This window comes from Neoarius graeffei, chromosome 3 (assembly GCF_027579695.1).
Source record: "Neoarius graeffei isolate fNeoGra1 chromosome 3, fNeoGra1.pri, whole genome shotgun sequence".
In the NCBI taxonomy this organism is placed as follows: Eukaryota; Metazoa; Chordata; class Actinopteri; order Siluriformes; family Ariidae; genus Neoarius; species Neoarius graeffei.
Window position 1 is genome coordinate 12424783 of NC_083571.1, and position 27654 is coordinate 12452436.

The window sequence follows — 27654 nt, forward strand, 5'->3', positions numbered from 1 at the left end:
GAGTGAGTAAGAAAAAAAATAAGTGAATGAGTGAGTGAGTGGGTGAGTGAGTAATAAAGAAAGTGAGTGAGTGAGTGAGTGAGTAATAAAGAAAGTGAGTGAGTGAGTGAGTGAGTGATAAAGAAAGTGAGTGAGTGAGTAATAAAGAAAGGGAGTGAGTGAGTAATAAAGAAAGTGAGTGAGTGAGTAATAAAGAAAGTGAGTGAGTGAGTGAGTGAGTGAGTGAGTGAGTGAGTGATAAAGAAAGTGAGTGAGTAATAAATTGAGTGAGTGAGTGAGTGAGTGAGTGAGTGAGTGAGTGAGTGAGTGATAAAAAGAGTGAGTAATAGAGTGAGTGAGTGAGTGAGTGAGTGAGTGAGTGAGTGATAGTGAGTGAGTGAGTGAGTGAGTGAGTGAGTGAGTGAGTGAGTGAGTAATAGAGTGCGTGAGCAAGTAAGAAACAGTGTGAGTAAGAAAGAAAATAAGTGAGTGAGTGAGTGATAAAGAAAGTGAGTGAGTGAGTAATAAAGTGAGTGAGTGAGTGAGTGAGTGAGTAATAAAGAGAGTGAGTGAGTGAGTGAGTGAGTGAGTGAGTGAGTGAGTGAGTAATAAAGAGTGAGTGAGTAATAAAGAAAGTGAGTGAGTGAGTGAGTGAGTAATAGAGTGCGTGAGCAAGTAAGAAACAGTGTGAGTAAGAAAGAAAATAAGTGAATGAGTGAGTGAGTAAGCAAATAAGAAACTAAGTGAGTGAATATGCGAATGAGTGAGTGAGTGAGTGAGTGAGTGAGTGAGTGTTTGTGTGAGTGAGTGTTTGTGTGAGTGAGTGTTTGTGTGAGTGAGTGAGTGAGTGAGTGAGTGAGTGAGTGAGTGAGTGAGTGTTTGTGTGAGTGAGTGAGTGAGTGAGTGAGTGTGTGAATGAGTGAGTGAGTGAGTGAGTGTTTATGTGAGTGAGTGTTTGTGTGAGTGAGTGAGTGAGTGAGTGAGTGAGTGAGTGAGTGAGTGTTTGTGTGAGTGAGTGAGTGAGTGAGTGAGTGAGTGAGTGAGTGTTTGTGTGAGTGAGTGTTTGTGTGAGTGAGTGAGTGTTTGTGTGAGTGAGTGAGTGAGTGAGTGAGTGAGTGAGTGAGTGAGTGAGTGTTTGTGTGAGTGAGTGAGTGTTTGTGTGAGTGAGTGAGTGAGTGAGTGAGTGAGTGAGTGAGTGAGTGAGTGAGTGAGTGTTTGTGTGAGTGAGTGAGTGAGTGAGTGAGTGAGTGAGTGAGTGAGTGAGGAAGAAAGTGAATGAGTAAGAAAGAAAGTGAGTAAGGAAGAAAGTAAGTGCGAATGAGTCTGTGTGAGAGTAAGAAAGAGAGTGAGTGAGTGAGTGAGTGAGTGAGTGAGTGAGTGAGTAAGAAAGAAAGTAAATGAATGAGTGTCTGTGTGAGTCAGTGAGTGTGTGAGGATGGGAGGGAGCGAGTGAGTAAGGAAAAAAGTAATTGAATGAGAAAGTGAGCGAGTGTGTGAGTGAGTGAGTGAGTAATAAAGAAAGTGAGTGAGTAATAGAGTGAGTGTGAGTGAGTGAATGAGGAAGAAAGCAAGAGAATGAGTGAGTGTGTCAGAGTGATTGAGTGAATAAGAAAGAAAGTGAATGAGTGAGTAAGTAAGAGAGAGTTAGTGAGTAAGGAAGAATGTAAGTGAATGAGTGAGTGGTGTGTGAGTATGTGAGTGAGTGAGTAAGTAAGAATGTGAATAAGTGAGTGAGGATTTAAATAAAAAAATTAAGTAACAGTGTGTAAGTAAAGTAACGCGTGCATAAATGGATGTAAAAATGCAAGTATGCATGTAAGACTGGAAGATCTACTTTTCTTTGAAGAACCAATCATTCTCTTTTGGTTTTTTTTTAGTATTTTATTTTAAAAAACTTGGTAAAAATGATTGACCCCCAAAGAATACAAATTAAAATAGATGCTTATTATTATTCTGATTATTAATAATGTCATTTCGTGTTATATTTTGTAAAGTTACTGCTGTATAATATGATGTATGATATGCTGTATAGTTATAATGTTACACTAGGCGATATTCTGGTATGTTCTGCTGTGTTATGTGACGCTATCTCAGAATTACGAGATAGTCTGTTTTATTATCTCCCAATAATCATGTTATACTGAGAACCCTTTCTCGAAATGTTATTATGAGCACTTCAAGCATAATTATGAGAAACCTCATATTTCATTATTATGAGATATTAAATTATAATTATCAGCGTGTTCGCTTGTTATTATGAGAACTTCCGTCATGATGGCGGTGGAGAGGGGTTTAGCAGAGGATTGTGTTGGTCAGGTGTTCATTCATTTTCTGTCACAGCACAGAGCGCCAATGACAGAGACAGAGCTCCCCCTAGCGGCTGAAAGCTGTAAGTCTTTAATTGAAAGCTGAAGAGCAGCAGTGTTCAGTCCGGCGCTGCGTTCACACTCACTCACTCACTCTCACTCACTCCCGGACAGGAACGCACACCTGGTTTTTCTCACCTGCATGATGGAGAACTAGACAGTTAAAGAGAAACCAAAGCAAGCAGAGCTGAGTGGAGTGAGAGAGCGCCATGCCCTGCGCCTTCTGACTCACACACACACACACGCTTCCAACCGAGAGAGAGAGAGAGAGAGAGAGAGATGATTCAGCCCGAGCTCCACAATCATGTGGCTCCGAACCCGGAGCCCGGTCCTGCAGACTCAGACCCAGCGTCCCCCCGCCTGCTGCACCGGATCCGGAGAGTCTTCACCAGGTGAGCCGGAAACGCGCAGCTCATCTGTCACGCGCCCTGTTTATCCACAAGCCGGTGCGCGCGCGCGCAAGCCGCGGCTCTCCGTTTAATCTTGTTGCATGCAGAACTAAAGAGGCGCGCGCGCGTGTGTGTGCGCGTGAGTGATTCATTTCCACAATCAGTAGTCAGTACTGCTGAAGACATGCTCCATCCGACACACTGTAAACACACTGCTTCCTCATGCACCTGTGTGTGTGTGTGTGTGTGTGTGTGTGATGCGCATCTGTAAGCGTTTTGTTTCTGTCCATCATCTTGCAAAAAAAAAAAATTCAACAAGGTCCTTGTTAGTAAAAGATAAACCTTGGTGTTTATTTGTTTGTTTGTTTGTTTGTTTTGCAGCCCTCCTCTTTTGTCTTGTGCATTGTGTGTGTGATGAGCATCTGTAAGCGTTTTGTTTCTGTCCATCATCTTGCAAAAAAAAAAATTCAACAAGGTCCTTGTTAGTAAAAGATAAACCTTGGTGTTTATTTGTTTGTTTGTTTGTTTGTTTTCCAGCCCTCCTCTTTTGTCTTGTGCATTGTGTGTGTGATGAGCATCTGTAAGCGTTTTGTTTCTGTCCAGCAGCTTGCAAAAAAAAAAATTCAACAAGGTCCTTGTTAGTAAAAGATAAACCTTGGTGTTTGTTTGTTTGTTTGTTTGTTTGTTTGTTTGTTTTTCAGCCCTCCTCTTTTGTCTTGTGCATTGTGTGTGTGATGAGCATCTGTAAGCGTTTTGTTTCTGTCCATCAGCTTGCAAAAAAAAAAAATTCAACAAGGTCCTTGTTAGTAAAAGATAAACCTTGGTGTTTGTTTGTTTGTTTGTTTGTTTTGCAGCCCTCCTCTTTTGTCTTGTGCATTGTGTGTGTGATGAGCATCTGTAAGCGTTTTGTTTCTGTCCATCATCTTGCAAAAAAAAAAAATCAATAAAGCCCTTGTTAGTCAAATAATTTGTTTGGTTGGTTTTGTTTGTTTGTTTTGTTTTGAAGCCCTCCTCTTTTGTCTTGTGCATTGTGTGTGTGATGTGATGAACATCTGTAAGCATTTTGTTTCTGTCCATCATCTTGCAAAAAAATTCAACAAGGTCCTTGTTAGTAAAAGATAAACCTTGGTGTTTGTTTGTTTGTTTGTTTGTTTTGCAGCCCTCCTCTTTTGTCTTGTACATTGTGTGTGTGATGAGCATCTGTAAGCGTTTTGTTTCTGTCCATCATCTTGCAAAAGAAAAAAATCAATAAGGCCCTTATTAGTCAAAGAATTTGTTTGTTTGTTTGGTTTTGTTTGTTTGTTTTGCAGCCCTCCTCTTTTGTCTTGTGCATTGTGTGTGTGTGTGTGTGTGTGTGTGTGTGTGTGTGTGATGAGTATCTGTAAGCATTTTGTTTCTGTCCATCATCTTGCAAAAAAAAAAAATCAATAAGGCCCTTATTAGTCAAAGAATTTGTTTGGTTGGTTTTGTTTGTTTGTTTTGTTTTGCAGCCCTCCTCTTTTGCCTTGTGCATTGTGTGTGATGTGATGTGATGAACATCTGTAAGCATTTTGTTTCTTTCCATCATCTTGCAAAAAAATCAATAAGTTCCTTGTTAGTAAAAGATAAACCTTGGTGTTTGTTTTGTTTTGCAGCCCTCTTCTTGTGCATTATGATGTGATGTGATGAGCATCTGTAAGCGTTTTGCTTTTCTCCATTATCTTGCAGAAAAAAATCAACAAGGTCTTTGTTATTAAAAGATAAACCTTGGTGTTTGTTTGTTTGTTTTGGAGCCCTCTTTTGTCTTGTGCAGTGTGTGTGTGTGTGTGTGTGTGTGTGTGTGTGTGTGTGATGTGATGTGATGAGCATCTGTAAGCATTTTGTTTCCATCCATCATCTTGCTAAAAAAATCAATAAGGTCCTTATTAGTCAAAGATAGAAATTGGTTTTTGTTTGTTTGCTTGCTTGTTTATTTGTTTGTTTGCTTTGCAGCCCTCCTCTTTTGTCTTGTGCAGTGTGTGTGTGTGTGTGTGTGAGAGAGAGAGTTGTTGTATCAGGAGTGTGTATGCATTGCAATTAGAAAGCAGAGGATTACAGTGTATCAGTGTGATGGAGTTCATTTCTGTCTCCGCTTAGATGAGCGCTTCTCTTGTTTTGACAAAGTGGCAGAGAAATCAATACGTAAGAGAACCAGTAGTGTAGTGGAGAGCCCAATTCCAGCTGTGTGTAAATGCGTGTGTGTGTGTGTGTGTGTGTGTGTGTGTGTTGATGAAGCCACAATGGGTGACAGCTGGTGCTCCTGACTCAGACGGCTCACGTTCACTGTCTTTACCATCTGCTGGAGCTTTTCAGGCTTGGCTTTATTCCTTCCTTTATATCCACAACAATGTGCTGTGCGGTGGAATGCATGTGGTGAGCTTGGGTTCCCTCCTAATCGTCCAGGACCAGAGAGGAATCTGCTCTTGGCCTGAGTGTTAATCACTGAAGGTGGTTCTCGGTGCACAAGCCATGATTTTATACAGTAGAATTTATTCCTAACTATTAATCAGAGTTGTTATAATTATTTATTTATACCACAGTGCTGTTGAAAGCTCCGACCTTATTAGTTGCTGTTTTTGCTTTAATACCAGCTGTAAGTTTTCGGGCTATATTAATGCGCTTATTCTAATACATCATCGTTTCTATAGTAACTGCTAATTCATAGAGATTTGGATTGTGGATGCTCTGCATACGCATTAAGAAAACCATTCGCAGTTGTTGATATGGTGAAGCTTCCCATAAAGAGATGTTTATTTCCTGTTTTTTGGAAAGAGATAAAGCTGTTTCTTTTCAGGTTTCGCAGGACAGAGAGCTTTATGGTTTCTCGGTCATGTAACAAGTTCCAGTTTTTATCGTCTTCTTTCCAAGAGAGAGCAAATGTGAGTGTGGTGCAACTATAAACGGATAAAAAGTACCAAGTATTGACAAACTCCTGTGGAGTAAGAGGAATAAAACGATTAATAAAAACAAGTATTATGTTAACAAGTCAACAAGCGTAAGCTCTTTTGCAGAATTGGAGCTGTGTGGCTCCATTTACGATACAAGCCTAAGCTAGCTCAAGCTAGCTTATTCACAAAGAAAATTTTGCATCATGCATGCTTCTGTGATAGAACATCATCTCTACAATCATCTATGCGTCTTAGACTGAAACGATGTCCGGTGATATTTTACTTCGATCATATTACTGTATATTAACTGACAATCGTTACTCGTTTTGCGTAACTGCACCGCATTTTAACATTGGAGTACGCTAATACATGTTACTACACAGCTTTGTTGAATACTCAATACTTCCGATTGGTCAGTTACGTCACTCTAGCATTGCTTTGGACACAGTTCTGATCCTGGACTCTGCAGGACCATGTCCAAAAATATCAACCACAGAAAGAAGTTCGGTAAATTATTTTGTTGCTTTAATAATCAAATTAATAATGTCAGCTCGTTCATGACACCCTGTTTAAAGAAAAAAAAAAGCGTGACTCCATCAGAAACAACCATGGTAGATTTTTATAATCCTGCATACTTCAGAACACGTCAGCCATGGATTTTCCTGCTGGTCCAGGGAATCAAACCAGCAACCCTTTGGTCCAAAGGCTGCTTCACTAACCTTTAGGCTGTGGCTGCCCCCATATGTTAGTATAAACACGGAGGTGATTATCGGAAATCGTACAGTATGTGCTGATTGGTCGAGAAATCTGGACTGATCTAATGTAATCCAATGTACTGTACAAAGTCAAAGTTCTCACAATAAAAACTGTACAAGTCCAAAAAGCCTGAAGAACAACCCAACTTATATACAAGCTATATCCAGGTAGACAGTTCAAGTTCACAGTTACTTTTGGTCAGAGTTAATTGTTACATTGCAGTTGTTCAAAACAAAAGGGCTTTGCTGAGTGAAATCCACGAGTGAAGTCCTCTTGTAAAAGTCTCCATCACTTTTCCTCACCTCCAAGTAGAACTTTGACAATATTTCCATTATTGCTTTCTTTTCCAGTTTTTCGATGTCCATTGATATGTTTTTCTCTTGTAAATATGGGTGAAGAATATTCAGTGAAGTTTTTGTAGCCTTTTGGGTGCTCAGCGCGTCTTTCTCTTTAAATCTTCAGTTTTTAATGAAGCAAACCTCGCGGTCATGTTTGTGAACAAACTGTCAGTCACTCACTAGCATGGAAGCTTTACATCTCCGACGTGTCTCTTTTCCAGTTTTTCGATGTCTGTTGGTATGGTTTTTTTCTTGTAAATATGTGTGAAGAATATGTAATTAAGTTTTGGTAGCCTTTCGGGTGTTCAGTGTGTCATTAGTTTCAGTTTATTTATTTAGTGCTTAAACCGAGCACTGAATTAACCCCGTCTTCTCTGTCTCCCGGCCGACAAAGAAGTGATTGTGCGCATGCGCACAACAGAACAGTTTTATCATTGGATCTTTGCGTGTGACCTCGTATTGTCTTGACAACGTGCAATATTATAACAATATTGCACGCTCATTCTCCATTGGGATCAGTGGGGTGATACATGGAGGATAATCGATATGATTACAATATTGCATGGCATCAATAAACTCACTAGAAGCGAATAGAATACATGTTTTTATTCTATGGAAAAAGTATCCTGTGTATATAATAATAAGTGATATATTACAGCCTCTTCCCACCTGAAAGATTTTATACCCTGATAAATACCATTGTAAAATGTATCTTTTATAATACCTGTACAAATTTTGATTGATTTCTGACTGAAAATGTCCTTGATAGCTTTGAGAATCCTTTCTGTGTTATTGTCAGGTAGATAAAAACAGCAAATTTACCAAATCCAATTCACAATCCTAAATATATAACATCATTTTTAAAATCATTTACATACAGTGGTGCTTGAAATTTTGTGAACCCTTTAGAATGTTCTATATTTCTGCATAAATGACTTAAAACATCATCAGATTTTCACACAAGTCCTAAAAGTAGATAAAGAGAACCCAGTTAAACAAATGAGACAAAATATTTGTTGGTCATTTATTTATTGAGGAAAATGATCCAATATTACATATATCTGTGAGTGGCAAAAGTATGTGAACCTTTGCTTTCAGTATCTGGTGTGACCCCCTTGTGCAGCAATAACTGCAACTAAACGTGTGCGGTAACTGTTGATCAGTCCTGCACACCGGGTTGGAGGAATTTTAGCCCATTCCTCCGTACAGAACAGCTTCAACTCTGTTGTTGAAGTTGTGGGTTGTTGGTGGGTTTCCTCACATGAACTGCTCGCTTCAGATCCTTCCACAACATTTTGATTGGATTAAGGTCAGGATTTTGACTTGGCCATTCCAAAACATTAACTTTATTCTTCTTTAACCATTCTTTGGTCGTACGACCCACCTTCTCTTGAGATTCAGTTCATGGACAGATGTCCTGACATTTTCCTTTAGAATTCGCTGGTATAATTCAGAATTCATTGTTCCATCAATGATGGCAAGCCATCCTGGCTCAGATGCAGCAAAACAGGCCCAAACCATGATACTACCACCACCATGTTTCACAGATGGGATCAGGTTCTTATACTGGAATGCAGTGTTTTCCTTTCTCCAAACATAATGCTTCTCATTTAAACCAAAAAGTTCTATTTTGGTCTCCTCCGTCCACAAAACATTTTTTCCAACAGCCTTCTGGCTTGTCCACGTGATCTTTAGCAAACTGCAGACGAGCAGCAATGCTCTTTTTGGAGAGTGGTGGCTTTCTCCTTGCAACCCTGCCATGCATACCATTGTTGTTCAGTGTTCTCCCGATGGTGGACTCATGAACATTAGCATTAGCCAATGTGAGAGAGGCCTTCAGTCGCTTAGAAGTTACCCTGGGGTCCTTTGTGACCTCGCCGACTATTAAACGCCTTGCTCTTGGAGTGATCTTTGTTGGTCGCCCACTCCCGGGGAGGGCAACAATGGTCTTGAATTTCCTCCATTTGTACACAATCTGTCTGACTGTGGATTGGTGGAGTCCAAACTCTTTAGAGATGGTTTTGTAACCTTTTCCAGCCTGATGAGCATCAACAACGCTTTTTCTGAGGTCCTCAGAAATCTCCTTTGTTCGTGCCATGATACACTTCCACAAACATGTGTTGTGAAGATCAGACTTTGATAGATCCCTGTTCTTTAAATAAAACAGGGTGCCCACTCACACCTGATTGTCATCCCATTGATTGAAAACACCTGACTCTAATTTCACCTTCAAATTAACTGCTAGTCCTAGAGGTTCACATACTTTTGCCACTCACAGATATGTAATATTTGGATCATTTTCCTCAATAAATAAATGAGCAAGTATAATATTTTTGTCTCATTTGTTTAATTGGGTTCTCTTTATCTACTTTTAGGACTTGTGTGAAAATCTGATGATGTTTTAGGTCATATTTATGCAGAAATATAGAAAATTCGAAAGGGTTTGCAAATTTTCAAGCACCACTGTATAGGACATGATCGGGTGATGTTGGAAATGTGATGCTGTAGCAAATTGAAAAGAAAAAGCAATTGGACTACAAGATAAACTGCATAGTCATACGGTATTTGTGTGTTAGCTCATCTGTTACGAAAACAGTTCGACAGTTTGTCTTATAAGATGTCTTATTTTTTTGCCGAACCAAATTCCTATTAAAGGATTACACAATACACATTTTATCGGTTTATAGTTAACAATTATTTGCTGATGGCGAAGTGAATATTGGTGAAGGATAACTGAGACAAAATCGAGGTTATTATTCCCTGAGCCTGAGGTGGATAATTGTTTGAGTATAAATACACAGGTGATTATTTTTTTTAAATCGTATTAAAAAATGTATTTCAGTCTTCAAAAGCAGTATACAAATGTAATAAAGGCGCGATCCAGACAGACTTCTGTCCCTTCTCTACGCCGAATCACATAAAATGCTTTGTTTTGAAATCGATAAAATAAATCCCAATCCCACCTTACCTTTGAATAGTTTTAGACCAAACTTTGTAGCATCTTTAGTGCTTTTAGGAACAGCATTTTCTTTCATCATTTGTCATTCTTCCTCATTTACGGTGACAAAGCGATTGGCCGCCATTTTGCTGAGTCAATCGAGGTGGTTATCGAGAAATAGTCCGTATTTCTCAACCAATCAGCGCACACTCTTTCCTATAATCACCTGTGTAATCATACTAATCACCAATTCAGTGGTAGATGAGCCAATTGACATATGAATCTGTTCAATGAAAACACTACCTGGAACTCACTTCTTACTCTAGACACTAGCTCGCTAGCAATTACATCAACAAGAACATGGAAAAATGGACTTAAGTTGACGAATTAGTATTAATTTCTTACTGTTGTTTAGGGTCTGCTTCTTTTCTTCTACTTTTACCGTTTTTTTCTTTTCCCACCCTGGAGAGATATGAACATAAATTGCAGTTTCTTTTCTTTTTTTTCACAAGAGAAAACTATGGGCCTCTTGTGACTTCCTAATACGTAAACCTTTTCACCAAATGACTGAAATGTGGGCGGCACGGTGGTGTAGTGGTTAGCGCTGTCGCCTCACAGCAAGAAGGTCCGGGTTCGAGCCCCGTGGCCGGCAAGGGCCTTTCTGTGCGGAGTTTGCATGTTCTCCCCGTGTCTGCGTGGGTTTCCTCCGGGTGCTCTGGTTTCCCCCACAGTCCAAAGACATGCAGGTTAGGTTAACTGGTGACTCTAAATTGACCGTAGGTGTGAATGGTTGTCTGTGTCTATGTGTCAGCCCCGTGATGACCTGGCAACTTGTCCAGGGTGTACCCCGCCTTTCGCCCGTAGTCAACTGGAATAGGCTCCAGCTTGCCTGCGACCCTGTAGAACAGGATAAAGCAGCTAGAAATAATGAGATGAGATGAGATGAGATGAGACTGAAATGTGCTTTTTAGCATATCTATTTAAAAATCATGGCGCCCCCTGGTGGTCCGGAGGCACTAAATAACTGCTTCTAGTAAGAAACTACCTTTACCTTGTGACACATCACATCACATCACATCACATCAATTCTCCACATTGGAAGGTTTTTAGTTATTAAACCTGTAAACGCTGGTTACAGTATCACTATCTGCGTGAATCCTCTCTTTAAAAAAAAAAAAGAAGCCGTTATATGTTACACACTGAGAGTTGTTTATATTCCTTCCTGGGCGGGCGTATTACTGCTGATCCTGCTGTGTTTGAGCCCCTGAGAAGCTCCATGACATTTATTTAACTTCCTTAAAACCACTGTACAGAATAGCGTATTAGCGTCTGTAAATTACTCTGAATGAGAGCAATGAAACGGCTGTTTAAGAAAACGTGATGACACGGTGCCAATTATTGCCAGTCGTTTGTGAAGTTGTATAATAAAGCGTGTAGTAAAGGAAACCCCTCGGAAACTAAATAGAGGAACGATTTGTACTGTAATGGTTGTCTGTGTCTATGTGTCAGCCCTGTGATGACCTGGCGACTTGTCCAGGGTGTACCCCGCCTTTCGCCCGTAGTCAGCTGGGATAGGCTCCAGCTTGCCTGCGACCCTGTAGAACAGGACAAAGCGGCTAGAGATAATGAGATGAGATGAGATGAGATGAGATTTGTACTGTTTCTCTAACTGATCAACTAAACCAGCACTGAATGTCATTTTAATTCATGAAAATGATCCATGTATGTAATAAAATGTTTACTAAAATGGAGTAGGAGCATTTACATACCATTACCTAGATTAAAATAGCAGGATTTGTGAATATGAGTCGATATTTATAGGAAATTATAAATGCTTTCATGTATTGTTGAAATCCAAAATAGTCTAAAACTGGCTAACTAGCTGCTCAGCTACTAGTAACTAGCTAACATTAATTGCAGATTAATATAAGTAGGAACTCAGTATCTGAGTCTTTATTTGCGTCGTCATTTTCACAGAGATTTAACATCAGTCATGATGTTACTATAACAACCCGACTCAGGGTGCATTAGGGTTTTGTTTTAGGTTCGCATCGTGCACATTTGTTTCGGCCCTGGTCACACTATAGCTCGTGATGGGTTTGTGAATACTTGGCGATTAAAAATTGGTAGCATCACCACCAATCATGTGATGCATCAGTCGGCAATTGTTCTCCAAGCTTCGCGATTTGCTTTTTAGTGCGTCTCCGCCTCATGAGTGGCCAAAAACATCACGAAGAATTTCGATGCATGCATTGAAATTTGGTGGTGATGTTTTTGTCGGCAAACTAAGTGGCAAATACTCGCAGATGGGTTTGGGAATATTTCCCAAAGCTCAGGGAAACTTCTTCAAGCATCTTGAGATGTATTTGTCCCCGATGTTCATGGGAGCCTTATCAACACAGCGGCTTGGCATAGCCTAACCTTCGCCGGGACCTAAAAAGAGCATTTACATTCGGGGATCCTTCAGAGCGCATTGTGTGCACTCCCGGGACCCAATCGTTATGGGAAACACCTGATGCTGATTTGAGCGCAATCAGCACATGCATATAAGGACGCTGTTTTCACAGAGACTTTGCGAAGTATTCTGTCAGGTATGCAGCGGAAGACGGATGTAAATGCAGGAATATTGTTTATTAGCAGGCGTGGTATTTACACAAACAAAACATGAGGCAAAGTCAGAGTAACAAAACACCAACAAAAGCAAAACAGAATCATAAAGCAGAGTATTGAACCAGAGTCATAAACACGTGACCTTGAACCTCAGCTCAATCTTGTACAGTATACTGTAACTCCAAAACCTCTTCGTCTCTTCATCTCGGATATATTTCTTGTTGAAGTGGTGAGAAATCTTTTACAGTTTAAAAAAAAAAGGCTATCATTAAACTCGTCGTCATTCTCCATATGTCTACTCCATAGATATAGCAACTCTATTGTTACTTCGCCTGGGACGGAGTCCACCAGGGGGCAAGGTATTGTTTTTGATGGGGTTTCTTTGTTTTTTTGTTAGCAACATTACGGGAAAATGGCTGGATCAATCTTCATGAAACTTTCAGAATAGATGGGCATTGGTCTCAAATAACCTCCAACACTTTGAAGGTCAGCTGGTCAAGGTCACCAGAAAGGTCAAAATGGTTTGTTTTTGGTTTTTTTCGCGATATCTTCCTTCCTATTCATCATATTTACTTCAAACCAATTCCAAAATGTTCCTCTTTTAATTCTGCTTCTACTGATATGCTACATGATTGGGTATCTATCATAGTTCTTTTAGTGGTTGGGGGTCAAATATCGGGGTGGTGTTCAAGGTCATTGCTAAAATTTGCATATTTTCCATTATAACTCAAAAATGGTTAGAGGTAGAGAGCTGTTTATCATTATCAACATATAGGAAGTCATATAGACCCCTTCGCATGTTTGTAAACAAACCGACCGTTGCCAGGATGCGCGCACAGCCTGGACTCAGAAACAATGGTGCTGTAGCCTGGCTAACGCGACTTCAAAGCTCTCCGAGCATTTGGTCTGGCCAAGCTATTAAGCCAAACCTTTTCCCAGAGCCCGTGGTTGACCCGCCTCCCTGAAATGCCTCAGTTTGCTACTGGGCGAAGCCAGAAAAGGCTGTGACGAAGCTTAAACCAATCACATCACTCTTTCCTCTGACGTATGTGACGCGACGGGGCTAACTGGCAGATTAAACTTTTACCGAAGCCGGTCGGGAGCAAGGCGTAAACGTCCTTCCTTTCAATAAATACCTCCAGGGCTGCTCTTTGCTCCATTTTCAATGAGAACTTCCCGTTGAATGCTTTCAATACAGCATCTACCGCTGTGTTAAAGGCTTGCCGCTGCTCCATGTTCGTGATGTGAATGAAGCACTTCCGGCATAGATTCTGTAAACAATCTATGGCTTCCGGTCGCAGTTCTACTACGTCACTGCCTTGAACACGCCTCTACCCAGGGCCGTTGGAGATGCTCAAAGTTGATTGGTTCCCGATTTTTTGGGAGCTTGGAAATGCTGTAAATAGCCTGCCTGGCCAGACTAAGCTCGCAACAGGCCCTCGTGTTGCGTCACGCTTAGGATGGGCGGGCCCAGGCTAATGGTGCTGGCCATAGACCGGCATTATGAGCTGTCAGATTATGCAAAACAATTGTCGTTACAAGATTGAGAATGCTACATAAATAAGTTAACTATAACAAGTGGACATCGCCTACCGGATCCGTATTTAATTAAAGAGTGGACGGACGATGTTAGTAAGTTTTCCTCTGATACCTGAAGGCAGTCATACTATTTACAAAAAATCTCATCTCATCTCATTATCTCTAGCCGCTTTATCCTTCTACAGGGTCGCAGGCAAGCTGGAGCCTATCCCAGCTGACTACGGGCGAAAGGCGGGGTACACCCTGGACAAGTCGCCAGGTCATCACAGGGCTGACACATAGACACAGACAACCATTCACACTCACATTCACACCTACGGTCAATTTAGAATCACCAGTTAACCTAACCTGCATGTCTTTGGACTGTGGGGGAAACCGGAGCACCCGGAGGAAACCCACGCGGACACGGGGAGAACATGCAAACTCCACACAGAAAGGCCCTCGCCGGCCCCGGGGCTCGAACCCAGGACCTTTTACAAAAAATGTCAAACTAAAAAAAAAAAAACCTATTTACAAAAGTAGCCTGCCATCAACATTCTGGTTACAGCGAGACTACAACTTGATTAACAATGGGACATTCATATTCATTTTGTTTTGATCAAATTATGCCAGTGATGTGATGGCAATGTGGCTTTAGCTACAACAGCAAATACCAACACTAAACAGCAATTTGCAGGAGGTAATGGCATGAAAGGAATGATGGTGTAAAGAGTGCAGCTAAGAGAAATCAGAGCTGCGTAAAAAGCGAGAGGCAGAGACCAGAAATGAAACTGAACGGGGCGGGAGCTAGGTTAGAGCAGTCAACGTAAGTTGGCATTTAGAGTGAGGGCACACAATTTTACCTTTCCATCCTTGCTTTAAAATTGTGATTTTCGACATACACAAATAATGATGGCACAAAATCTGGACTGCTTGAGTCAAGCGAGACCTCTCCTACAAACACAATTGCATGCAAAGCTAAGTTAACATGCTAACAATATTCATTACATTGTGTAACTATGACCCAGCTAATCAGACAAACGTTACCAAAGTATTTTGCTACATCAATAAACGAAGACTAGAAAGAATAAAAAAAGAAAGATTTAATAAATAGCCTGATCTTACCTGTGATGAAGTGGGCGCTGCAAACCCGCACATTTTTGATAGTGCTTTCATCCCAGTCTACACGTTTGATGGCTTGTAGTCATAGACGTCGGCGATTTTTTTGGAATGGGTGAGATCCTGCTGGAATTCTGTACATTTTAACCCCATCACTGCTACGATTCTGACACCTGACAACACAACAACTAGGCATTTCTTCCAAATATTTCTTCTCGTCTCTACCGTCGCTGAGTCTTTTTTGGGTCCAGGCTGCGTGCGCAATTTCCTCTTCCATATGAATGACGTTTACTGCGAAGGGGTCTATATGGGCTTTCATTTGGCACCATGACCTTTGACCTTGTTTGTTTGTTTGTTTGTGTGTCTGTCTGTTAACAGTCTAGTGTCTAGACGGTTGCACCGATTAACTTAAAATTTTCAAGGTAGGTGGGCAATGGTCCGTAGATTACCTGATTAAATTTTGAGGGTAATCGGGTCAAGGTGAAGGTCAAGGTCATCGGAAAGGTCAACCTTTCGGTCAAAATAACACATTTTCCATTATAACGCAAAAACAGTTACCGATAGACAAATGTTTACTATTATGAGCATATAGGAACTCCCATATGGCCTTTCATTTGGTACCATGATCTTTGACCTTGAAAGGTCAAACTCAAGGTCATGGATTTTCAGAGGGCTGTAACTTGAAAAGGGTTGATGATAGACAGATATTTACCATTATTAATTTATAGGAAGTGCTATATGGGCTTTCATTTGGCACCATGATCTTTGACCTTGAATGACTCTGAAATGTCAAACTCAAGGTCATGGATTTTCATAGGACTATAACCTGACAGCTGATGATTGAGAACTATTACCATTATCAACATATAGGTATAAAATAAGTGCTGCCGGGTGAGGTTTGTTTTGCCTGGCAACATTTGTTTAGTTTGTTTAACATCAGCAGGACGTGTGATGTATCTTGAACACTGTTTGCGCTTGTGTGCAGTAAATCAAGTACTTCATAATACTGTCACACTGACTCCTGTTTAAAAAAAATCAGTCAATATATGAGATATTTTCAAGCTATTTCATATGGAGTTTAATTTAAATTACCTAAGATGCTTAAGACGATTGTTTAATACTGGAACAGGTGTCCAGCTGGTAATTTTTATTAAGGATGAAAGTTTTGAGCACACATAGAAAAATTCCATGTAATGCTAAATGCCAAGGAAGTAAGTGACAACTTTAACATATCAACATATACGATCTTTTTTACATTACCGTTATCGAGAACTTTACTCGCCTGACAGCTCGGGCTGAAAAGTTTGTCGCTTATCTGCCCAAGGTATTGCAGCATTTTCACAACACGTCCAGAAATGTAAGACGTCACACGTTTTATTAATCCACCACATGGCTAGTGAAAGACTGAGTGAAAAAGTCTTGTCCTCAAAATCCATTACACACATAACACACAGTCTTCGTCAGTGCTGTCTCTTGGGGAAAGTGGAGCTGATGGCAAAGAGGCAATTATGTTGTGCAGGACAAAAAAGAAAGTGCCATTTCCTTCGCAGGAGATCTTTTGTTTCAATTACAGACTTGCCAGAGTTTCCTCGCTTGCCTCATTGTAAGATGTATGCCTGGCCTATTGTGTGATGATGACACAGAGTGATCTCGGTAATTGTAGTCGTGCAGGTAGCAATCAATAAAATTTGGCGCTTTTTTTTACTATTGCACAAAAAATATGGAGCGAAAGAGAGAGAGAGAGAGAGAGAAAGCACATGCTACATGTGCTATTTTTATACTGCCGCTCCGAAGGAAGGGGGGGGTATACTGGTTTATTTACCTCTGTCCGTCCATCTGTCCGTATCACCGTCCGTCCGAAACACCCTTTTTCTCAGCAACCACAAATCATTGCCACTTGGTATTAAACTTCAGCTTGGGGTTCTATACCGTGTATACCGTTTTCAGGTCTGTCACACATTGACTTCCTGTTTATCGACTGAATGTATTTACGAAACATATATACAGTACCGTTCAAAAGTTTGGGGTCACCCAGACAATTTTGTGTTTTCCATGAAAAGTCACACTTTTATTTACCACCATAAGTTGTAAAATGAATAGAAAATATAGTCGAGACATTTTTCTGGCCATTTTGAGCATTTAATCGACCCCACAAATGTGATGCTCCAGAAACTCAATCTGCTCAAAGGAAGGTCAGTTTTATAGCTTCTCTAAAGAGCTAAACTGTTTTCAGCTGTGCTAACATGATTGTACAAGGGTTTTCTAATCATCCATTAGCCTTCTGAGGCAATGAGCAAACACATTGTACCATTAGAACACTGGAGTGATAGTTGCTGGAAATGGGCCTCTATACACCTATGTAGATATTGCACCAAAAACCAGACATTTGCAGCTAGAATAGTCATTTACCACATTAGCAATGTATAGAGTGTATTTCTGATTAGTTTAAAGTGATCTTCATTGAAAAGAACAGTGCTTTTCTTTCAAAAATAAGGACATTTCAAAGTGACCCCAAACTTTTGAACGGTAGTGTAGAAAGCACAAGCACAACATTATTCATTACACACTTGTGAAATTTCCTCTCTGCATTTAACCCATCTGAAGCAGTGAACACACACATGAGCAATGAGCGCACACACACATACCCAGAGCAGTGGGCAGCCATGCTAACAGCGCCCGTGGGGCAGTTGGGAGTTAGGTGCCTCGCTCAAAGGCACCTCAGCCCAAGGCCGTCCCATATTAACCTAACCTGCATGTCTTTGGACTGTGGGGGAAACCGGAGCACCCAGAGGAAACCCACGCAGACATGGGGAGAACATGCAAATTCCACACAGAAAGGCCCTCGCTGGCCACGGGGCTTGAACCCAGAACCTTCTTGCTGTGAGGCGACCATGCTAACCACTACACCACCGTGCCGCCCTATATAGCGTGGATTTACAAAATTTTCGAAACATTTTTCTCAGCAACTACCGTACAAATCACAACTGCCTGATAATTGGTACCGAGCTTCAGCTTGGGGTTCTATACTGTGTGTACCATTTTCAGGTCTATCACACATTGACTTCCTGTTTACCAACTGAGTGTATTTATGAAGCATATAGCGTGGATTTACAACATTTTCACAACACTTTTCTCAGCAACTACAAATCACAACTGCTTGACATTTGGTACCGAGCTTCAGCTTGGGGTTCTATACCGTGTATACTATTTTCAGGTCTGTCGCACATCAATTTCCTGTTTATCAACTGAATGTATTTACGAAACGTATAGAGTGGATTTTTACGCCATTTCAAGAAGCAAAATGCCGTTTCAAAATGACAGTTTACCAGGATGCTATTTGAAATCCCTGGGGAGAGACACTGCTCTTTACCTAGTTGTTTCAGGGTTAATTATTTGTTGAAGTCAACATTCATAATAAGTGTCCTATTCCTTCGGTTGCTTGCATTCTGATATAAACGAGAGCGAGGGGGATACGTAAGTGAGCAGTAGCTCACAGTTGATCTTGTTATGTCTACATGTCCCTTACAGAAAAACACATGAATTTCCCATGTATTTCACATGTGATCACATGTTACCACATGTGGTAACATGTGGAATACATGGTATCAGATTTTGTAACGTGTTACCATGTAGCGCACATGTGGAAAACATGTTACCACGTGTAAAACATTCCCACATGTGATTCACATAAAATTGGGCCAAAACCACATGTTTCCCATGTGCAAAACACATTTTCCACATATTTCACATGTGAGAAATCACATGTTAAAGTCACATGTGATCACGTGAAAACTCACATGTGAAGTTCATGTGGTTTTCCTGTAAGGGGTGGAATGAAAATGCTTTGCTCACATTTTTAACATGTAGCTCTGGGGTTGATTATAATCCTCTCGTGTGTGATGTGCTTACACTTACAGAAAAGTTTCTAAATAGAACCTGTTTACAAAGAACCATGACAAAGAACCCTCGAGGAACCCTTCTTCTATGAGAGGGAAAAAACATACAACTTGATCAAACAGCATTTTGTCTCATGATGATATTTAAAAACAGCTTTTTATAATAAGGTTCAGCATGTTGTGCATGCTTTTCTGCTCACCATGGCTGTAAAAAGTGGTTACTTGAGACCTTCCTTTCACGGTTAAAGTCACAGGGATCACATTTTTCCTTATTCTTATGTTTGATGTGAAGATTAACTGAAGCTCTAGGGCTGTATCTGCATGATTTTATGGACACTGGCCACTTTAATAGGAACTTGTTCTTGATTCTAAGATTCCTGTTCTTGGCTGCAGGAGTGCAACCCAATGTGTTCTTCTGCTGTTGCTTGTTTGCTGAGATGCTTTTCTGCTCACCATGGTTGTAAAGAGTGATTAGGCCAAACAAAATAATATATGTGTTTCCTGTTTCCTGGGTTTTCAAAATAGGGTAGGTAGGTAGGGAAAAAAAAATTGTTTATCCCAAAAGTTTACGACAAATTTTCTAGGGTAGGTAGGAAAAAGTGAGAAGTTTCCTTTGAAAACTTTTTTTTGCAAAATACTCGTTAAACGTTTGCAACTGATCCCAGAATGTCAGAACTGTGTGATTTGTTGTAGGAAACAATGTTGTAGTTACTCTATAGTTCTTCATTTGGAAATATTTTTAATTGTTGTGAATATCTTTTGCATTGCGATAGGCTGATTTGACAAGCAAACATTTCTGTCCACTGTGTCGCTTTTTGTTCCGAGGCGAACCTCCATTTTATAGGCACCCGAAGAATCGATGAAATATACTGCGCATGTGCAAGCAGTCATTTACATCCGACCCTTCGAGGCATGAACACAAGGGTGGCCAGTTTTTCTACTTAAAAATCTAAGATAATCATCATTGTAACACTAGCAAGAATACGCAGCATTGTTCAGCTATGTATTCGATTGCATCTAACGGTGACCCCTGTCTAGAAATGCCTGCGAAATTTGGCTTTGCTGCGATCTTCGATGTCCGAGTTATAAACGTTTAAAGGTGGGCTGGAGCCATGGATCAAATCAAAACTTAAGTCGCTGAGCAGCGCTTGCACGGTGGCGAATGACTGGCCGAGGCACCGTCCTACCAGGCCGTGCCTGTGCTGGTTTGAAAGGGCTGGGGTAGAGGGAGGTGCGTGTTGGTTGTCAATTTACTCCTGACGGGCCTCGTGTCTTTCGGCAAATACCGAGTGGTTTATATGACACGCCCTAGCGGTTCTCGTTTGACTCGCCAGGTGGCTGCCAAGCAGGTAGGGTCGGGTGCGAGAAATAGTTTGTTTATCGTGGTCATAAACAGTTGAAGGGTCGCAGTGTTTTTACAGGGTCGGTCGGGTAACCGGAAACACATATATTATTTTGTTTGGCCTTATATGAGTTACTATATCCTTCCTGGCCAAAATCTCGAACCAATCTGGCCATTTTCCTCTGACAACAAGATGTTTGTTTCCACCCACAGAAGTATCGCTCACTCAGCTCAGTGTTTTTTTGTTTTTCATACCATTCTGGCTGTGTAAACTCTAGAGACTGTTGTGCGTGAAAATCCCAGGAGATCAGCAGGGTCTGAACTACTCAAACCAGTCCATCTGGCTCAAACCAACACCCATGCCAGAGTGAAAGAAAGTCACACTTCAAGATCACAATTTTTCCCATTCTGATATTTGAAGTGAACATTAACTGAAGATTTGTATCTGCGGCGGCACGGTGGTGTAGTGGTTAGCGCTGTCGCCTCACAGCAAGAAGGTCCGGGTTCGAGCCCCGTGGCCGGCGAGGGCCTTTCTGTGCGGAGTTTGCATGTTCTCCCCGTGTCCGCGTGGGTTTCCTCCGGGTGCTCCGGTTTCCCCCACAGTCCAAAGACATGCAGGTTAGGTTAACTGGTGACTCTAAATTGACCGTAGGTGTGAATGTGAGTGTGAATGGTTGTCTGCGTCTATGTGTCAGCCCTGTGATGACCTGGCGACTTGTCCAGGGTGTACCCCGCCTTTCGCCCGTAGTCAGCTGGGATGGGCTCCAGCTTGCCTGCGACCCTGTAGGACAGGATAAAGCGGCTAGAGATAATGAGATGAGATTTGTATCTGCATGATTTGATGCATCGTGCTGCTTTGAAGGGATTGGCTGATTCGAGGACTGCATAAAACAGCAGGTGTATTGTGGGTGTTCCAAATGAAGTGGCCGGTGAGTGTATATCCTCACTATTTCCTGTGGATGTACCAATAGACCCTGTTTACACACGCATCTGCATTGGTAAGAGTTTATCAACATATAGTATTAGCTATAGTAAGAGCAAAGCTATCTTAGCTATTTAGCTTTCTAAGCTCATTTTGGGTGAATGTCCCAAAAATAGACAAGTTATTTTAGTTGTACAGCAGGATAGACAATTAAATATTTATGTTCCCCCTTAACTTGCAGCCTGATTCGTCAGGAGACTGTACTGTGCTAAAGAAGGCAAGTGGACTTACTTGAAATTCTTGAAGACGTTTCACCTCTCATTCAAAAGGCTTCTTCAGTTCTGTCTGACTAGTGGGCAGTTCCAGGTATTTATCCTCTAGTGGACCAAAAGCAACCCTAATTAGAGTCGTTGAGGTCACATGGGTTGTTGAGTCATCCTGTAGGTGTAGGTCACTGGTACTGCGTACACACGCAGCCTATTCGTTTTTTAGCCATGTTGAATTTAGTTCGTTTGGTCCACGGCAGGCGTCACTTATCCGCGCGATCTTCACGAGACTTGTGCGAGACTTCGAAACGTGAAGTGTCAGCCAGGTGTCAGTGATTTTGAAAACTGTTTTCCAAACGAAACATTGCACAAAAACGAGTTTAAATGACGATTACTGCCTACTTTTTTCAAACTTTCCTGATTGCTATCAAAACAAACAAAACGTCCGGCTTGATTACATCAGCATTTGAAAGACGGCGCGCGTCTTTTGACAACGTTGGCAGATGTCGGTCACTTTGATTTCCGCTGTACATTTTACTTCTGTCCTATGATGTCTCGCACAGGTCTCAACGAATCTCGTTTACGGCCATCGCTTTGACATATAGACTGTTATATTACATAGCATATTTCAAACACTCATAACTTGCTATAGCAGCGACAAAATGGCTATCAAAAATGCATTCCGATATTTAATAAAATGAGATAAATAGTATTTTGATAATAAAAAAATTGCCTTCAGTTCTCCTTTAATCCAGTCATATTAGCTGAGGTTGAAGGAGTTTTGTCAGATCTAGTCACTAGTATAAAAGCTTAACCACTGAGTCACAGCTGCCATTTAATAGGTTATAAATAAAATCTCCCCAGCCTGGCAACCTGGTAGATAATATATGGAATGCTTTCAATTCATCGAAGGAAAGACAGACTGAGGCTTTTGTGGCTGTTCTGGAGTATCGAAGCCATTCATTTAAGCAGCGTGAGGAAATAGAGCTGACCGTAGCATGTGTCCTCACACACCAAGCTGCTCTTTGTCTTTTCAGTCATCTTTTAAAAAATCCCCAAAACATTACGTATAAACAGCTTTATAGGCGAAAATAAATCAAGTACTATGCAACCCTGTAACAAACTGTCACAATATGGTAGTATTTCATTCAAAATCATATGAATCAATGTGAAATAAAGGGTATAAACAGGAACTCCTGTCCCTAACCTTAACCTCTGGATCTTTTCCAGGACTGTTTCTTGCTATAAGTTCTATAAACAGTCACTTAGGAGCCCTGAGCGACTAGGCAGATCTGTAAGAATGCAAAATAGTTTTAAAAACACTTTTCAATTTACAAGCTGTTAGGCATGTAACGATTCACCCAGTTCACGATTCGATTTGATTCATGATATTGGGTTCATGATTTGATTTTCCCATTGTATTTTTGAAAAAAATTAAATGAAGAAAATTTTATTACAAAAAAAACCCCAACACCATTTATTTTCCTATTCTTGATCAACTTGGTGTTCATTTTCTCATCTCATCTCATCTCATCTCATCTCATCTCATCTCATCTCATCTCATCTCATTATCTGTAGCCGCTTTATCCTTCTACAGGGTCGCAGGCAAGCTGGAACCTATCCCAGCTGACTACGGGCGAAAGGCGGGGTACACCCTGGACAAGTCGCCAGGTCATCACAGGGCTGACACATAGACACAGACAACCATTCACACTCACATTCACACCTATGGTCAATTTAGAGTCACCAGTTAACCTAACCTGCATGTCTTTGGACTGTGGGGGGAAACCGGAGCACCCGGAGGAAACCCACGCGGACACGGGGAGAACATGCAAACTCCGCACAGAAAGGCCCTCGCCGGCCACGGGGCTCGAACCCGGACCTTCTTGCTGTGAGGCGACAGCGCTAACCACTACACCACCGTGCCGCCCCGGTGTTCATTTTGTGAAATAAAAAAAAAATCTTAATAACCAACTATAAGGTTGGCGTAAGATATAACTTATTAAGTTAAAATATTCCTTTTATGTATTAAAAAATGAAAAAAGTTAAAAATAAATCATTCTTTTCTTCAGAAACATTTATGAACATTTGCTCTTCCTCCATTTGTTTCTCTTCTCTTTATATTTCAGCAGTCTGTAAAAAGAGAGCTCTTGTTGATTTCTTGTTAAATATAATTGTAGTCAATCATACAACAGCTCTTTCCCATTTTAGATCTTTTTTGTGGTTTTGCAGCATTAGAGCTGTGCTACTTCTGCCTAAACTGAAGTCACATACATTCCTGCTATTGTATGTTATTTAAACACTCTCTGATATCTAAACAACACATTTACAGCTTGGAAAAACAGAGAGATATTATCACACAGCCTGATAATGATCACGATTCATTTTTTATTTCATCAATTCAAATCATCATAAATTTGTATCATGATTTATCATCCCATGATATATCATTACATGCCTACAAAATATCATTTTGTACATGAAATGCAGTTTATGAGTCTCCAGAGAAAATTACAGATTTTCTCCTATAATCAACTAACTGCTAAACTGATTCCGGAGCATTGATTTAAAAAATAAAATAAGGGGTTACATAAGGGCTGTGATTTTGTTGAAAATTATTATATGGGATGAGCTACTTCCAGTAAAATCATGCGCTCTGATTGGTTCCTTGGCGGGCAGAATTTTCTCGTAATGCCCATGGGCGATTACAGACTTTCTTTCCAAGGCGCTGGCTTTCAATGTTGCAAAAAACAAACAAAAACAAAATGACAAAAATAGAAGAATTGGGAATCAAAACGGAATCAAAAATGGCTGAAAGACAAACAAGTGTCACAGAGTTATTCAAGAAACGAGTAACGAAGAGTAAATAGAAACCGCTAACCACGAACAGAAATTCAGTTTTGAAACTGCGAGCTGTTTATTCTGCATGCGTGACTCAACCATATTACAAATATGACATGACTGAAAGCAGCATCACATCTCATTATAATGACCATCTGTTTTAATCTTAGAAATAAAAAAGTAATGTAATAAACTCCTTATTAACCTCACTTGCTCAGTCTTTACAGGAAAATATCAGACCGAGGTTTTGACAGTATGGAACGAGCCTCTGTCTGATATTTTCCAGTAAAGACCTTAGGCTCAGTTAATAAGTAATTAATAATCAACAACAGTATAGTGGGGTGATGAAGCAGAGTTACTGTCACCACTCTGAATTTGATTATTTTCCTGTAACAGCACATGCCTAAGTGTTTTATTTCTCGAATACCTTAGGAATTATAATTATTATTGACTAACGAATAGTTAGTAGCAGAATACTGCTCAACAACCTGGGCCAACAGCTACCATACCAAACAAGTTGATACAGTCCTGAACTCTGCAATGTGGGTGATCACAGGGACACTGAGGCCCTGTCCACACGGCAACGGATTCAGGTGAATCCGATAAAATTTTTTATCGTTTCAGCCTGGCGTCCACACAGCACCGGCGTTTTGGGTGCCCCAAAATGGTATTTTTTGAGAACGGTTTCCAGAGTGGAAAAATCTGGCAACGGCGCCATTGCGAAGTCGTCTGGATGAGTAGAACGGATTTGTTTACGATGACGTCACAACCACATGACTGGAACAAGCAGCACTCACTCATTCACGCCGGGTAGAAGAAGGGGTTTATGCGCATGCGTCCTACTTCTTCTATTGTTCTGGTGTCTCTGATGGGACCATCTTACAGCGCACGTAGAGGTGTGGCATGTGTATTGCATCGTTTTCAGCAAGCGTTGCGTTGCCATATGTACCTGATATTTTACTGATCCGTTGCCCATGTGGACGCGATATTTTTTTTACCCGCTAAAAAAGAATCTCGTTGCCGTTGTCGTGTGGATGTAGCCTGAAATCAGCTCCCCTTCCGTGGCTCGCCGTCCTCCCCCGAGTCACATCACTCCCCCCAACATATGCAGAAAGGAGAGAATGATGAAGGACATGATTGCCATTGAGGCCAACCTTGACCTTCCCATTCATGATGTCCTCAACAACTTGCCGACCACGTGTTTAAAGTGTCGCAAGCCTGTCTGGTTGTCTTTTGAATCTCTGGACAACTTTGACATCAAGACCGAATGGCGCAGGGCATGGGCAGATGCCAGTTCCAACTGGGACCACACCACCATTACAGATCCCACAGTGAAGCCAAATGGTTGCAATCTCCCACGCAGGCAGTAGCAGACATTGAACCACATACGCACCCTCCATGCAAGAACAAGACACCGTCTGCGTTATGGAGGATGGCAGACAGCCCTGCCTGCATTTGTGGCCACCAAGACCAGACAATTCACCATATTGTGAATGATTGCCGTATATGGTGTTTCACTGGGAGTTTCAAAGCGCTAGACAGAACAACCACTGCTGTCCTTGCCTGGATATCATCCCTGGATTTGATTTTGTAGATTTTGTAGTTTGTGTACATCATACGAAAGAAGAAGACTAATGAATGACAAATTGCACTTTTTTACATGTTTATAGCTACATTTCATACCGTGGAACATCAGCGAAACAAGTTAGTTCCTGTTACAATTTATGTTTTGCAGCTACAACAGTATTTCCGCCACTTTCTCTTGGTTATAAGTTGGCATATCAGACGCTCGCTGGCCATGCTGTGAAAATTGTCCATGCAGACGCTCATCTAAGTTTCCAAGTCTGTCATTGCTTAACTCTTGAATATTTTCTATTATGAATACTATCATTAGAAATCTTCGAATCTCTGCTTTCCAAAGAAATTTATCTTGTTAAGATCTGTTCAATACTTTGGGAGTAACGGCAGGTTGAAGTTAATACAACAGAGTACACTCTCTGCTCGCGTGACGTCAGGAAACTGCCGGTGCTTTTCTTTTTGATTCACGGGAAAGCGCTCAGGCTCTCTCTCTCTCTCTCCTGATCGATTTCCCACTGGATTACTCGTGAATATCAATCAGATAACTTTTATAGCAATGTTCTCTCGCTCTCACTGTTTCTGATGAAGGATTCAGCAAAATTTTCCCTCTGCTAGTTTTGATGTTATGATTCACGGGAGACTTTGAAGTGAGTTTTCATCGCTTTACCTACTTATTTTTTTCAAATCAAACTGATTCCTGTAAATAAATAACTATTTTAAGAATATAACTGTAGTTGTTTTGATGAAAAATATTGAGATCTTAGTGGTCGGAATGATATTTAAAAAAAACAGGAAGTCAGAAACGCGAGTGTCAATGTCAGTTCAGTTAATATGAATTGTTTATTGGATGTGGCTCACACAGTTTTTTCGAGGTTCGCCTTGAAAGCTGTGAATATTAATCGAAATAATAATTTATATTCTTTCATATAAATACTAGTAGGCCCTAGTTTTGAGAAATACAAAGGCCTACAGGGCAAAAAGAGGGTATTAGAAATAATCTTTTGTTACTTTTTTATTGAGTTCACTGATTTAACGGTTTACCTAATTTGCATAATTAATATTAAGTAAATACAAATTTGCATAATTTGTTTTTACTAATTTTTCAAATTTTGTATACAGTATACAACCATCTATGTAGAATTCCCATGTAAGTATCTTGAAAAATAAAAAAGTTATTAAGAAAAAAACATTTGATCTCATTCGTGGGCGGCACGGTGGTGTAGTGGTTAGCGCTGTCGCCTCACAGCAAGAAGGTCCTGGGTTCGAGCCCCGGGGCCGGCGAGGGCCTTTCTGTGTGGAGTTTGCATGTTCTCCCCGTGTCCGTGTGGGTTTCCTCCGGGTGCTCCGTTTTCCCCCACAGTCCAAAGACATGCAGGTTAGGTTAACTGGTGATTCTAAATTGACCATAGGTGTGAATGTGAGTGTGAATGGTTGTCTGTGTCTATGTGTCAGCCCTGTGATGACCTGGTGACTTGTCCAGGGTGTACCCCGCCTTTCGCCCGTAGTCAGCTGGGATAGGCTCCAGCTTGCCTGCGACCCTGTAGAAGGATAAAGCGGCTACAGATAATGAGATGAGATGAGATCTCATTCGTTAATTAGGCCCATTTTGGATCATGTGAACCGCAGACATAATATCATGTCAATTTTCTAAAAATTAAGCTGTTTTTATCCCCCGCTGGCCGAAAGGCCCAAAGGGGGCTTATGTCGTGGCAGTGCCCGTCTGTCCATCCGTCCCAGGAAAGGTGCTCACCTTCTGAAATCAAATCCTCCCACAACTTTTGGAGGAATTTCATGAAACTTGGCAGGGTTCTTTGTTATATGTCAGTAATACGCATTTTGTAATTTCGTTTAATTTCTGGTCACATTTTACCAGAGTTACAGCCCTTGATT

General features: G+C 40.9%; 1 protein-coding gene across 1 annotated transcript in view; it reads left to right on the plus strand.

Annotated features, from left to right (window-relative positions):
* The first annotated feature begins 2445 nt into the window (after positions 1–2445).
* Positions 2446–27654, plus strand: part of slc35f1 (solute carrier family 35 member F1) — a 368949-nt gene continuing 343740 nt past the window's right edge. The window contains exon 1 of the mRNA XM_060916415.1: positions 2446–2737. Coding sequence (XP_060772398.1) covers positions 2625–2737 — 113 coding nt within the window. The 5' untranslated portion in view covers positions 2446–2624. The remainder of the gene's footprint in view (positions 2738–27654) is intronic.